Below are 15,650 nucleotides of genomic sequence, written 5' to 3' on the forward strand. Positions count from 1 at the left end.
CTGATCGGCTCCTGGAAATGGACCTTCAGTTTCTTTCCACTGAAGGTTACAAAGTATCTTACTACTGCAGAGCTCAGTACTGACTTGTGAGCAGCAGGTCTCATCACTGGGAATGACGCCTCTGCTCATATCACAGTCAGCCAATATCATTACCGAATGGATAAGAAATATAAGATCATTAAAGACATCTACACATTAGACTAAAGCTGTCTGAACCCGCCAATATCTGTAGACAGTCTAATGTGTATGGAGGTCTCCAGACTCTGTCACAACAGCTGTCAGATTAACAGTCGTCAACTATTAATTATATCAATATCAATGGTAATATTGATGATAATCAATGATAATGTATTAATGGATCCCCCCCATTTCGACAAAGGGACCCCTGTAACTGCAGGGAGAATTGTCGTCACGCTCACACAGAAACTGTACAAGAGTGGGAGAAAACATCCGAGAGTAAAGACAATGAAAGTTTGTCGCTGGAATACCTATTTAAATACAAAACTTCTCTCACCACATACATTGATTCTATAGTAACCTATATGTCACTGCCATACAGTTTTTTAATTAAAGAAATATATTTTTAACATATGTCATTAGGACAAACCATGTCACAAAAGGAAATACGGTACTCCTGGACAAGTGTAGGTGCTTAGATAGGATCCCAATCCGTTTAAGCAATATATAAAGAAAAATCCGGCACTCTGGGTTGAGTATGGTGAAAAAGCAGTTTTTCCACCAGAGTGCCGGATTTTTCTTTATATATTAGGACAAACCAGTCATCTAACTTGAATCTCGTGAGCTCCAATGAAAAATTTCCAAATGGCCTCCAACTATCAGAAGACTGTAATTGTATTGGTCTTCTCATATGAACCTTTTGGATCCCCAGGCTCCAAGGCACTGTACCCATACAGATCATGTTTTCAGGATTTCCATAGTATGGCCCAGGTGATGGAATTACATCTCATCTGTGCAATTCTAAGGGAATCCTGAGAACATGACCTGGTGGTGGCTCTGGAGGACCAGCGTTGGGAAACACTGCTCTAGGGCAAGGGGCAGCCCCTGCGCCCACTATGGTACGTGCTCACTAGGGCTGTGGAGTCAGAGTCATGGAGTCGGTATGAAATGGACCGACTCCAACTCCTAAAATACATAAAAAATTGGGTACAGTAGTTCAATGCAGTTTGTGGGGAATATTTTTTCAGAAGAATTTGGGAAAGTTATGAAATATCCTATAAATGTCTGTCCTATTCCTGATTCCAGGGTCTAGACTTTTAGCTGAGATGAATCGGTGCTACAGTAAATTTATCACTTAAACATGAGCCATGTATGAGGGAGTCAGAGTCATGGAAATTGAGGAGTCGGAGTTTGGCTTACCGACTCCACAGCCCTGGTGCACACGATGACTTTTAAATTGAGGTGAACCTGCCAATTTAAGTGGAACCTCTATCAGGAAACTCTGGCATTTTTTGCGGTGTTTTTAAAGCGCAACAAGAGATGCCAAATGTCTTCCGTCTATTTTTTTTGGGATCCCCATATACTTCTTTAGTTTGTGTCATCTTCCAAGCGAATGCCGCCTGAAGAATGGTCGGGTCACTTCTTTTAACCACTTCATGTCTGTGGAAACCAGAAGCAGTTAAGAAGAAGTTCAAAAAGACTGAACCTGAGCGCGGCAAGTCGTTTTGACATAGAAATGTATATGTTCATTCTTTTCAGTGTTTTTAGGGTGCTTTTTCATGCGGGTTTCAGAGTGTTCCCACCTCAAAGGCGTTCTATGCACATACCCTCATAGTTATGCCCCTGAGACAACCCAATTTCTGTGCAGACCAGCTGAAGACCACCTGAGATCAGGTTACATAGTTAGAGAAGTAACATACATTTCCCCTACAGCGCATCCTGCGGGAGAAGTGCAGTACTACATTCATATATGCATATTACAGGGTCTGACATGGCTCCCCGCTCTATGGCTTCCATGTATCCTCACTCCATGATGGGGCACAGAAAGGCGCGATGTGTCAGAGGGCCACAGTTCACTCCAGAAGCAGTCCTCGCCTTTGGCCATGACCACTTACAACATATGACGGGGGAGATTGACTGGAGCAATACTGCTGCATATAAAGCAATGGCGGTCCTCTACGCCAGATGTAGGCAGGCCTCAGCCATTACACTGGCATAACAATGTTGCACCAAGTGCCTGCAAACTTTCCCACTACTAATTTACAACTCAAGTGGGTGTCAGCACCGGCCTGGCATTGTACAGAGGGGGCGCTATACAGCATTTTCAAGGTACAACCATCTTATCATAAATCTACCCCAATCTATATGCCAGGCCTGAGAGAAATGACATGAGAAGCCAGAGCTCACAGCGTGAATGGCAAGTTGCAAGGGGATAGACCCATGTACAATACACCCGCCACCCACTCCCAAACTTTACTAATCAGACAATACACTGGCTCCTGGCTCACATTCCTCAGACACCCCTCCCCCAGAGCATCTTTACCTTGGTCTGTGCTACCAGGGGCAGGGGAAGCAGCAGGAGAGGCAGCACGAAAGTGATGATGATGTCCCTCTGCTGCCAGAGCTGCTGCAGTACAGACATTGCCATGTGGAGACACAACAAGCCCGGGATCCAGACGGGCAGGGGATGCTGCAGAGGAGGCAGGGCCGGGGCATGCATGCATCCAGGAGGAGAGAGCCAGGATGAGGCAGGCCGGGCTCTGTGCACAGGATCAGCCGCTCACCTCAGCATGTCTGGCCTCTGCAAATCAAACACAAGGGGAAGAATGAGCCCGGCTGCAGACCCTCCCCCATGCAATGGGCAGGCAGTCAGCGAGGAGGAGAGGGAGGCACGCAGCCGGCTGTCTGTCACTGACAATACAGTCCTGCATATGAATGCGGCCAGCAGCCCCCGGTGCCACGTCACTGCCAGGGGATCACCCGAGAGGCCTCCGTGTGCGGCCAGCGCTGCTGACATGCGGCATTGTGCTGCTCTCCTCCACCGCAGTGTCTGGGCGCTGTGCCTGCCGGGTCTGCCTGCCTGCACAGGGGGTCTGTGTGCCTGCCTGCACAGTGTCTGTCTGCAGAGGGTGTCTGTCTGTGTCTGCTTGCTCAGGATGACTTCAGGGAAAGTGCTATTGTGAGGGGGTGTTCACCTTCCATGGCTGCTGCCCCCACTGTCTATGGGGAGCAGATGACTGGCTTTGTGGCTGCCTGGCATATGCTTTGTTTCCTAGATAGGGGATGTGCACATAATGCCTTCTTCAGGCAGATTTTACTTGAAATCCGCCTACTAAGACCGCTCAGTAGAATGAAAATATGCGATGTCTGTCCTGAAGACGCTCTATACTCTATGATACAAGCCAACTTGAAGGCTCAGAAGATGGCAGGAAGACGCACGGCCGTCTTTTCAGCGGTTTCCCAGCATTTTCGCTTCCGGTTTCGTCATTGTTGAATGGAGAAAAAAGAACACAACAATGAAAAAAACACCAGTGGGCAAAAAGTACAAAGCAAGCGCTCAGGAAATGACCAAAAGAGACACTTCAGGACAATAAACGCCAACATGCGGGGGTGTAACTACTGTTGGTGCAGGGGTTGCAATCGCACACAGGCCCTGGAGCTTAGGGGGGTCTTAAAGTCCCTTTGGCCTATATGAAAAGACCGATATTATTAATTACTTTAGAGCTTTTTGCATTGGGGCCCATGCTGATCAAGTTACGCCACTGCCAACATGTCCTGAAGCTTCTTTCTGCCACAATTTGGCAGGTTTACCTAAATTTAAAAGATGCCTTTAGGGTACGTCCAGGTTCACCCCATACTTGACCATTAGCCCTGTACAGTAGCTATTATTTTTACTGTTTGTTTCTGCCTATCATATTCTTTTAAAGCACCACTCCAGCCTTTTTTTTATCGCAACGCTGAAGTAATGTTACTAATCTAAGTTCCCAGTCCCTAGTTTTATACTTACCAGCCGCGGTCTTCAGCGGTTCCTGTTGCCGCTCCGGTCCCATGTTGCCATCTTGCTTTCACAGCTTCTGACAGACTGGAAGTCAGAGGTAACGGTCACAAACTCTCAGTGTAATTCTATGAGAACCTTGTTCTGGCCTTGTTGTTTCTCTCATAGACTTACTTTGGGTTGTGACGTCTAGATCACCCAGCAAACACTGGAACGATCCGGCAGGTCACAAACTGCTGGAGACCGACAGAGGAAGATGGCGGCTGATAAGTATCAGACTAAGGCCACAGCCCCACTATCAGTATTTGGTCAGTATTCGGTCAGTATTTTTTCTCAGGTGAGGAACAATCAGAAAAGGTATAATAGAAACAAGTCACCAATTCTGCATTTATCACCCACTCCTGGTTTTGGCTCCCACTCCTGAGAAAAAATACTGACCAAATACTGATAGTGGGGCAATAGCCCAATTAGAATAGTAGTACCACTCCAGCACTGCAATAGAGAAAAATGCTGGAGTGAGGCTTTAACAATATTTTCACATCCTAAACTATATTGTCCACATCTGTCTGACATCAACTTCCCCAATGGAAAGGTAGACATACTTAGTGTTACGGATCCGGGTGGAGGGACCAGAGGGGCGTAACTAGGTATCAACTCGGACCGACCAAGGTCGTACGGCGGCTCAATCGACTCTGTGACCAGGGAAAGACCGAGCAGAGGGACCAGGTGCTACTCTGGGGACCGACCTTGTATGAGAGCAGGTGACTCCCACGGGTCAGAAGGCAGGGACTGACCGGTACAGCAGATGAGCACGGCAGGCAGGCTGACGGGTGATCCGGGCAGACGGACTGGCAGGCGCGGCAGGTAACAAGCAGGAGCCTCCAGGTAGGCGGGCTGGTAGGCACGGCAGGTAACAGGCAGGTGCTTCTAGGTAGGTGGGCTGGCAGGCACGGCAGGTAACAGGCAGGAGCCTCCAGGTAGGCGGGCTGGTAGGCACGGCAGGTAACAGGCAGGTGCTTCTAGGTAAGCGAGCTGGCAGGTAACAGGCAGGAGCCTCCAGGTAGGCTGGCTGGTAGGCACGGCAGGTAACAGGCAGGTGCTTCTAGGTAAGCGAGCTGGCAGGTAACAGGCAGGTGCTTCCAGGTAAGCGGGCTGGCAGGTAACGGGCAGGTGCTTCCAGGTAAGCAGGCAGACAGAGCTCATAGACAGACTGGCGGACTGGACTGTAGACAGACTGTCAGGGCTGGAGAGTAGACAAGCAGGTGGACTGGACTTGTAGTCAGGCTGGCGGACTGGACTTGTAGTCAGGCTGGCGGGCTGGACTTGTAGTCTGGCTGGCGGGCTGGACTTGTAGTCAGGCTAGCAGCGGGACCTGAGGGCTGAAGCAGAGTATAACACACAAAGCTACAACCTTGCACGGGCACCGATACTACAGTACCCCCCCCCCTTACGCCCCCTCTTTTTTTAGGCCAGAAAGAAATTTTTTAAGGAGAAGCGGGGCATGGATGTTCTCCCTGGGTTCCCAAGTTCTCTCCTGTGGGCCAAACCCCTTCCAATCCACCAAAAAAAAGGTTTTTCCTGTTACCCTCTTGGTGGCCAGAATGTTCTCTACCTCATAGACGTCTTCAGCGGAGACCGGAGCTGGGGAGGTACCTGGATTGTCGGAAAAAGAATTAAGCACAACTAGTTTGAGGAGAGATACGTGAAAGGAGTTGGGAATCCGTAAAGTGGCCGGGAGTTTTAACTTGTAAGCTACTGGGTTGATTCGCTGGAGGACTTCAAATGGGCCGATGAACCGTGGACCCAACTTATAAGAGGGTATCTTGAGACGAACATGTTTGGAGGAGAGCCAAACCTTGTCTCCCAGAAGGAATTAAGGTGGATCCAGATGTCTCTTATCAGCATGTTTCTTCATCCGCTCAGAGGATTGAAGAAGTGCGGACCTAGTGTCCTCCCAAATGGTAGAAAATTCGCTGACCAGAGACTCCGCAGCAGGGTTGTCTACAGCTGCGGAAACGGAATCCGGGGATGTTGACCATAGACCACAAAGAACTGGGACTTGGAAGAAGATTCGCTCTCATGGTTGTTGTAGGACTCAGCCCATGGTAGGAGCTCCACCCAATCGGTATGGTGAGCGTTGACGAAGTGTCGGAGGTAGCTGGTAAGGATCTGATTGATACGTTCCACTTGGCCATTGGACTGCGGATGGTAGGCAGAGGAGAAATCCAGGGTGACATCCAGCAGTTTACACGTAGCTCTCCAGAAGTGCGAAGTGAACTGGACCCCTCGATCAGACACTATGTGGAGGGGTAGGCCGTGGAGACGAAAGATGTGATGGATGAAATCCTTAGCCAGCACAGATGCAGACGGGAGACCAGGCAGAGGGATGAAGTGGGCCATGTTAGAAAAGCGGTCAGCGACCACCCAAATGACCGTACAACCGGCAGAAACAGGGAGATCAGTAATAAAGTCCATAGCAATGTGTTGCCATGGGGCAGCAGGTACGGGAAGAGGCAGGAGACGGCCGGCTGGAAGGTGTCTGGGAACTTTATTGCGAGCACAGGACGAACGGGCCGTGACGAAGTCTACCACATCCTGGCGCAGGGTAGACCACCAGTAATGCCGGGTAATGAGCAGGAAGGTCTTCTTCTGGCCATCATGGCCGGCTAGTTTTGATAAATGACCCCAGTGAAGAACCTTCTTACGATCCGGAACCGCTACATACGTCTTACCGGGTGGGAGACGAGAAAGGTCCAAGGGAGCCACATTCATCACTTTGGAGAGGTCGATGATATGCATACAATGGTGGCCAAAAGTATTGGCACCCCTGCAATTCTGTCAGATAATACTCAGTTTCTTCCTGAAAATGATTGCAATCACAAATTCTTTGGTATTATTATCTTCATTTAATTTGTCTTCAATGAAAAAACACAAAAAGAATTGTCCTAAAGCCAAATTGGATATAATTCCACACCAAACCTAAAAAAGGGGGTGGACAAAAGTATTGGCACTGTTTGAAAAATCATGTGATGCTTCTCTAATTCGTGTAATTAACAGCACCTGTAACTTACCTGTGGCACCTAACTAAATCACACTTGCAGCCAGTTAACATGGATTAAAGTTGACTCAACCTCTGTCATGTGTCCTTGTGTGTACCACATTGAGCATGGAGAAAAGAAAGAAGACCAAAGAACTGTCTGAGGACTTGAGAAACCAAATTGTGAGGAAGCATGAGCAATCTCAAGGCTACAAGTCCATCTCCAAAGACCTGAATGTTCCTGTGTCTTCCGTGCGCAGTGTCATCAAGAAGTTTAAAGCCCATAGCACTGTGGCTAACCTCCCTAAATGTGGACGGAAAAGAAAAATTGACGAGAGATTTCAATGCAAGATTGTGCGGATGGTGGATAAAGAACCTCGACTAACATCGAAACAAGTTCAAGCTGCCCTGCAGTCCAAGGGTACAACAGTGTCAACCCGTACTATCCGTCGGCGTCTGAATGAAAAGGGACTGTATGGTAGGATACCCAGGAAGACCCCACTTCTTACCCCGAGACATAAAAAAGCCAGGCTGGAGTTTGCCAAAACTTACCTGAGAAAGCCTAAAATGTTTTGGAAGAATGTTCTCTGGTCAGATGAGACAAAAGTAGAGCTTTTTGGGAAAAAGCATCAACATAGAGTGTACAGGAAAAAAAAAGAGGCATTCAAAGAAAAGAACACGGTCCCTACAGTCAAACATGGCGGAGGTTCCCTGATGTTTTGGGGTTGCTTTGCTGCCTCTGGCACTGGACTGCTTGACCGTGTGTATGGCATTATGAAGTCTAAAGACTACCAACAAATTTTGCAGCATAATGTAGGGCCCAGTGTGAGAAAGCTGGGTCTCCCTCAGAGGTCATGGGTCTTCCAGCAGGACAATGACCCAAAACACACTTCCAAATGCACTTTAAAATGGTTTGAGAGAAAGCACTGGAGACTTCTAAGGTGGCCAGCAATGAGTCCAGACCTGAATCCCATAGAACACCTGTGGAGAGATCTCAAAATGGCAGTTTGGAGAAGGCACCCTTCAAATACAGTATCAGGGACCTGGAGCAGTTTGCCAAAGAAGAATGGTCTACAATTCCAGCAGAGCATTGTAAGAAACTCATTGATGGTTACAGGAAGCGGTTGTTCGCAGTTATTTTGGCTAAAGGTTGTGCAACCAAGTATTAGGCTGAGGGTGCCAATACTTTTGTCTGGCCCATTTTTGGAGTTTTGTGTGAAATGATCAATGATTTGATTTTTGCTTCATTCTCTTTTGTGTTTTTTCCTTGCAAGCAAATTAAATGAAGATAATAATACCAAAGAATTTGTGATTGCAATCATTTTCAGGAAGAAACTGAGTATTATCTGACAGAATTGCAGGGGTGCCAATACTTTTGGCCACCACTGTAGGCTCCTCTTGATCGGATGACAGGAAGGATCGGGACAAGGCGTCTGCTTTAACGTTCTTGTCCGCCGGGCGGTAATGTAGGGTAAAGTTGAAGCGAGCAAAGAACAAAGACCACCAGGCCTGACGCGGATTGAGTCTTTGGGCACTCTGTAGATAAGCCAGGTTTTTGTGGTCAGTATAGATGACAACCGGGTGCAGAGTCCCCTCGAGCTGGTAACGCCACTCCTCCAGCGCCAATTTGATGGCTAGCAGTTCTCGGTCTCCTATTGAATAGTTGCGCTCAGACGAGGAGAAGAGCTTGGAGAAGAAGCCGCAGGTTACCATTCTCCCGGATGGAGATTTCTGGGTGAGCACCGCTCCGGCTCCGGAAGAGGAAGCATCAACCTTCAGAAAGAACTGTTTGTTGCTATCTGGACGGGGCAGCACAGGGGCGGAAGAGAAGGCTTGTTTTAAGGAAAGGAAGGCCTCCTCCGCTTCAGACGGCCATTCCTTAGGATTTGCTCCCTTTCGGGTGAGCGCAGAGATGGGAGCAGTCCGGGAAGAGAAATGTGGAATGAAGAGACTGTGATAGTTGGCGAAGCCCAGGAATCGCTGAATCGCCTTCAACCCCTCCAGACGGGGCCACTTTAAGACTACAGAGACCTTCTCGGGGTCCATCCGTAGACCAGTCTTAGAGATAATATAGCCCAGGAACGGAAGGGAGGTCTGCTCGAAGAGGCACTTCTCGAATTTAGCATAAAGGTGATTCTGCCTGAGCCTAAGCAGGACCAGACGAACATCCCTCCGGTGTGTGGGAAGATCCGGAGAGAAGACCAAGATGTCGTCCAGGTACACCACCACGCAAGAATATAAGAGGTCACGGAAGATGTCGTTAAGTAATTCTTGGAAGACGACGGGAGCATTACAGAGGCCGAAGGGCATCACATGGTATTCATAGTGACCGTCCCGGGTATTGAATGCCGTCTTCCACTCGTCTGCTTGGCGGATCCAGACCAAGTTATACGCCCCACGAAGATCGAGCTTGGTGAAGATCTTCGCGCCTTTAAGGCGGTCGAACAGCTCAGATATGAGCGGCAGGGGGTATTTTGTTTTTGATAGTGATTTGGTTGAGACCTCTATAATCAATACATGGGCGTAGTGAACCGTCTTTCTTGTTTACAAAGAAAAATCCGGTTCCAGCCGGGGAGGAAGATTTCCGGATGAATCCCCTATCCAGATTTTCTTCGATGTACTCCGACATGGCCCTGGTTTCAGCCAACGACAACGGGTAAATCCGCCCATGAGGTGCAGTGGCACCGGGCATCAGGTCGATAGGGCAGTCATATGGCCTATGAGGTGGCAGTGTCTCTGCCTCCTTGTTGTCGAAGACATCAGCATAGGACCAGTAAGATGCCGGTAGACCGGGTAAATTAGACGGAGTGGATGGAGGTAGAGCTGGGCGAACCGGAACCAGGCAGGTCTTATGGCAATCCTGCCCCCAACGAAGCACCTCACCGGATTGACAGTTCAGAACGGGTTCGTGTTTCTGTAGCCAGGGTAGGCCTAGGAAAAGAGGGTGAGAGAGTCTGGAAAGCACATGGAAGGAGATCCTCTCTGAGTGCAGCATTCCCACCTGCAGGGTTACGGGCTCTGTGACGAACAAGATGGTCACCGGAAGGAATCTTCCATCCACGGAAGCGACTGCCAATGGTTCAGCCAGATATTTGGTAGGAATCTGATATTTCTGTACAAGGGACTGGGAAATGAGATTCCCAGCGGCTCCGGAGTCCAGATGGGCGGTCTCAAAGAAGCGGTTCCCTCCACAGGAGATAGAGATGGACAAAGTCAAGAACGGAGAGGATTTACTCTTGCCCAAAACGACCTCTCCGAGCGGTCCTAGACACTGGAGTTTCCCTGCTTCACCGGGCAGGAACGGATCAGGTGCTCCTTACTACCACAGTAGAAGCAGCTCCCCTCGGCTCGGCGAGTTTCTTGGCGAGACTTGACCATCTTGGTCTGGTCGATCTGCATAGGTTCGGGCGAGCGTGCCCGGGGAGTTGCTGATTGGGAAGCCGGTTTCTGGAAGACAGGAGCAAGACGAGGAAATCTTCTCTCCCGGGTAGTCTCCTTAGCACGTTCTAGGAAACGGATGTCAATCCGGGTTGCTAGTGACACCAGGTCATCCAGGGTGGTGGGAAGGTCCCGGCCGGCTAACTCGTCCTTAATCAGACCGGAAAGGCCCTCCCAGAAGGTGGACACCAGGGCCTCGTTGTCCCAGGCAAGCTCAGAAGCGAGGGTACGGAACCGTATGGCATACTGGGCCACGGTGAGACTCCCTTGGCGGAGACGGAACAATGAGGAGGCAGTAGAGATCCTTCGTCTGGGTTCATCAAAGACCTTCCGGAAGGCAGTGAGGAAAGCCGAAAGATCAGACACCAGGGAATCCCCTCTCTCCCATAGACGGTTAAGCCATGCCAATGCTTCCCCGGTGAGGTGAGACATGATGAACGCCACCTTGGCCCGGTCGGAGGGAAACTGATGTGGCTGAAGTTCAAAGTTCAGCATGCACTGGTTCATAAAGCCCCGACATAGGACGGGGTCACCTCCAAAATGAGGAGGCGCAGAAAGCCGGAGTCCTAGGCTGGATGCCGTGGTATTGGTAGGTAGCGGCGCTGCCGGAGTGGGTGTCGCTCGACTTGGGGCGGACACAGGTGGAACTGACAGCGTGTCCAGGCGAGAGTTGACAGACCGCAGGTAGGTCAGGATGGTTTCCTGTTGGGATCTCTGACGAGAAACCTCCTGGTACAGGTCAGCAAGCAAAGGGGCCTGGGGGCCCCCGGGTTCCATGGCCCGTGCAAACTGTTACGGATCCGGGTGGTGGAACCTCTGTGCTGCGGTGCAAGGAGGGACCAGAGGGGCGTAACTAGGTATCAACTCGGACCGACCAAGGTCGTACGGCGGCTCAATCGACTCCGTGACCAGGTAAGGACCGAGCAGAGGGACCAGGTGCTACTCTGGGGACTGACCTTGTATGAGAGCAGGTGACTCCCAGGGGTCAGAAGGCAGGGACTGACCGGTACAGCAGATGAGCATGGCAGGCAGGCTGACGGGTGATCCGGGCAGACCGACTGGCAGGCACGGCAGGTAACAAGCAGGAGCCTCCAAGTAGGCGGGCTGGTAGGCACGGCAGGTAACAGGCAGGTGCTTCTAGGTAAGCGAGCTGGCAGGTAACAGGCAGGAGCCTCCAGATAGGCGGGCTGGTAGGCACGGCAGGTAACAGGCAGGTGCTTCTAGGTAAGCGAGCTGGCAGGTAACAGGCAGGAGCCTCCAGATAGGCTGGCTGGTAGGCACGGCAGGTAACAGGCAGGTGCTTCTAGGTAAGCGAGCTGGCAGGCACGGCAGGTAACAGGCAGGAGTCTCCAGGTAGGCTGGCTGGTAGGCACGGCAGGTAACAGGTAGGTGCTTCTAGGTAAGCGAGCTGGCAGGCACGGAAGTTAACAGGCAGGTGCTTCCAGGTAAGCGGGCTGGCAGGTAACGGGCAGGTGCTTCCAGGTAAGCAGGCGGACAGAGCTCATAGACAGACTGGCGGACTGGACTGTAGACAGACTTTCAGGGCTGGAGAGTAGACAAGCAGACGGACTGGACTTGTAGTCAGGCTGGCGGACTGGACTTGTAGTCAGGCTGGCGGGCTGGACTTGTAGTCTGGCTGGCGGGCTGGACTTGTAGTCAGGCTAGCAGCGGGACCTGAGGGCTGAAGCAGAGTATAACACACAAAGCTACAACCTTGCACGGGCACCGATACTACAGTACCCCCCCCCCCCTTACGCCCCCTCTTTTTTTAGGCCAGAAAGAAATTTTTTAAGGAGAAGCGGGGCATGGATGTTCTCCCTGGGTTCCCAAGTTCTCTCCTGTGGGCCAAACCCCTTCCAATCCACCAGAAAAAAGGTTTTTCCTGTTACCCTCTTGGTGGCCAGAATGTTCTCTACCTCATAGACGTCTTCAGCGGAGACCGGAGCTGGGGAGGTACCTGGATTGTCGGAAAAAGAATTAAGCACAACTAGTTTGAGGAGAGATACGTGAAAGGAGTTGGGAATCCGTAAAGTGGCCGGGAGTTTTAACTTGTAAGCTACTGGGTTGATTCGCTGGAGGACTTCAAATGGGCCGATGAACCGTGGACCCAACTTATAAGAGGGTATCTTGAGACGAACATGTTTGGAGGAGAGCCAAACCTTGTCTCCCAGAAGGAATTAAGGTGGATCCAGATGTCTCTTATCAGCATGTTTCTTCATCCGCTCAGAGGATTGAAGAAGTGCGGACCTAGTGTCCTCCCAAATGGTAGAAAATTCGCTGACCAGAGACTCCGCAGCAGGGTTGTCTACAGCTGCGGAAACGGAATCCGGGGATGTTAACCATAGACCACAAAGAACTGGGACTTGGAAGAAGATTCGCTCTCATGGTTGTTGTAGGACTCAGCCCATGGTAGGAGCTCCACCCAATCGGTATGGTGAGCGTTGACGAAGTGTCGGAGGTAGCTGGTAAGGATCTGATTGATACGTTCCACTTGGCCATTGGACTGCGGATGGTAGGCAGAGGAGAAATCCAGGGTGACATCCAGCAGTTTACACGTAGCTCTCCAGAAGTGCGAAGTGAACTGGACCCCTCGATCAGACACTATGTGGAGGGGTAGGCCGTGGAGACGAAAGATGTGATGGATGAAATCCTTAGCCAGCACAGATGCAGACGGGAGACCAGGCAGAGGGATGAAGTGGGCCATGTTAGAAAAGCGGTCAGCGACCACCCAAATGACCGTACAACCGGCAGAAACAGGGAGATCAGTAATAAAGTCCATAGCAATGTGTTGCCATGGGGCAGCAGGTACGGGAAGAGGCAGGAGACGGCCGGCTGGAAGGTGTCTGGGAACTTTATTGCGAGCACAGGACGAACGGGCCGTGACGAAGTCTACCACATCCTGGCGCAGGGTAGACCACCAGTAATGCCGGGTAATGAGCAGGAAGGTCTTCTTCTGGCCATCATGGCCGGCTAGTTTTGATAAATGACCCCAGTGAAGAACCTTCTTACGATCCGGAACCGCTACATACGTCTTACCGGGTGGGAGACGAGAAAGGTCCAAGGGAGCCACATTCATCACTTTGGAGAGGTCGATGATATGCATACAATGGTGGCCAAAAGTATTGGCACCCCTGCAATTCTGTCAGATAATACTCAGTTTCTTCCTGAAAATGATTGCAATCACAAATTCTTTGGTATTATTATCTTCATTTAATTTGTCTTCAATGAAAAAACACAAAAAGAATTGTCCTAAAGCCAAATTGGATATAATTCCACACCAAACCTAAAAAAGGGGGTGGACAAAAGTATTGGCACTGTTTGAAAAATCATGTGATGCTTCTCTAATTCGTGTAATTAACAGCACCTGTAACTTACCTGTGGCACCTAACTAAATCACACTTGCAGCCAGTTAACATGGATTAAAGTTGACTCAACCTCTGTCATGTGTCCTTGTGTGTACCACATTGAGCATGGAGAAAAGAAAGAAGACCAAAGAACTGTCTGAGGACTTGAGAAACCAAATTGTGAGGAAGCATGAGCAATCTCAAGGCTACAAGTCCATCTCCAAAGACCTGAATGTTCCTGTGTCTTCCGTGCGCAGTGTCATCAAGAAGTTTAAAGCCCATAGCACTGTGGCTAACCTCCCTAAATGTGGACGGAAAAGAAAAATTGACGAGAGATTTCAATGCAAGATTGTGCGGATGGTGGATAAAGAACCTCGACTAACATCGAAACAAGTTCAAGCTGCCCTGCAGTCCAAGGGTACAACAGTGTCAACCCGTACTATCCGTCGGCGTCTGAATGAAAAGGGACTGTATGGTAGGATACCCAGGAAGACCCCACTTCTTACCCCGAGACATAAAAAAGCCAGGCTGGAGTTTGCCAAAACTTACCTGAGAAAGCCTAAAATGTTTTGGAAGAATGTTCTCTGGTCAGATGAGACAAAAGTAGAGCTTTTTGGGAAAAAGCATCAACATAGAGTGTACAGGAAAAAAAAAGAGGCATTCAAAGAAAAGAACACGGTCCCTACAGTCAAACATGGCGGAGGTTCCCTGATGTTTTGGGGTTGCTTTGCTGCCTCTGGCACTGGACTGCTTGACCGTGTGTATGGCATTATGAAGTCTAAAGACTACCAACAAATTTTGCAGCATAATGTAGGGCCCAGTGTGAGAAAGCTGGGTCTCCCTCAGAGGTCATGGGTCTTCCAGCAGGACAATGACCCAAAACACACTTCCAAATGCACTATAAAATGGTTTGAGAGAAAGCACTGGAGACTTCTAAGGTGGCCAGCAATGAGTCCAGACCTGAATCCCATAGAACACCTGTGGAGAGATCTCAAAATGGCAGTTTGGAGAAGGCACCCTTCAAATACAGTATCAGGGACCTGGAGCAGTTTGCCAAAGAAGAATGGTCTACAATTCCAGCAGAGCATTGTAAGAAACTCATTGATGGTTACAGGAAGCGGTTGTTCGCAGTTATTTTGGCTAAAGGTTGTGCAACCAAGTATTAGGCTGAGGGTGCCAATACTTTTGTCTGGCCCATTTTTGGAGTTTTGTGTGAAATGATCAATGATTTGATTTTTGCTTCATTCTCTTTTGTGTTTTTTCCTTGCAAGCAAATTAAATGAAGATAATAATACCAAAGAATTTGTGATTGCAATCATTTTCAGGAAGAAACTGAGTATTATCTGACAGAATTGCAGGGGTGCCAATACTTTTGGCCACCACTGTAGGCTCCTCTTGATCGGATGACAGGAAGGATCGGGACAAGGCGTCTGCTTTAACGTTCTTGTCCGCCGGGCGGTAATGTAGGGTAAAGTTGAAGCGAGCAAAGAACAAAGACCACCAGGCCTGACGCGGATTGAGTCTTTGGGCACTCTGTAGATAAGCCAGGTTTTTGTGGTCAGTATAGATGACAACCGGGTGCAGAGTCCCCTCGAGCTGGTAACGCCACTCCTCCAGCGCCAATTTGATGGCTAGCAGTTCTCGGTCTCCTATTGAATAGTTGCGCTCAGACGAGGAGAAGAGCTTGGAGAAGAAGCCGCAGGTTACCATTCTCCCGGATGGAGATTTCTGGGTGAGCACCGCTCCGGCTCCGGAAGAGGAAGCATCAACCTTCAGAAAGAACTGTTTGTTGCTATCTGGACGGGGCAGCACAGGGGCGGAAGAGAAGGCTTGTTTTAAGGAAAGGAAGGCCTCCTCCGCTTCGGACGGCCATTCCTTA

The 15,650-nt window shown here is 49.7% G+C and overlaps 1 protein-coding gene across 1 annotated transcript in view; it reads right to left on the reverse strand.

The window, feature by feature from the left end:
- LOC141173725 (solute carrier family 13 member 1-like) overlaps window positions 1-3,145 on the reverse strand; it is an 86,417-nt gene extending 83,272 nt beyond the window's left edge. The window contains exon 1 of the mRNA XM_073658109.1: window positions 2,501-3,145. Within this exon, the coding sequence (XP_073514210.1) occupies window positions 2,501-2,677 (177 nt within the window). The 5' untranslated portion in view covers window positions 2,678-3,145. The remainder of the gene's footprint in view (window positions 1-2,500) is intronic.
- Window positions 3,146-15,650: the final 12,505 nt, after the last annotated feature.

The sequence above is a fragment of the Phyllobates terribilis genome, unplaced genomic scaffold (assembly GCF_046119375.1).
Source record: "Phyllobates terribilis strain yellow unplaced genomic scaffold, ASM4611937v1 Scaffold_13__5_contigs__length_258822181, whole genome shotgun sequence".
Classification (NCBI taxonomy): domain Eukaryota; kingdom Metazoa; phylum Chordata; class Amphibia; order Anura; family Dendrobatidae; genus Phyllobates; species Phyllobates terribilis.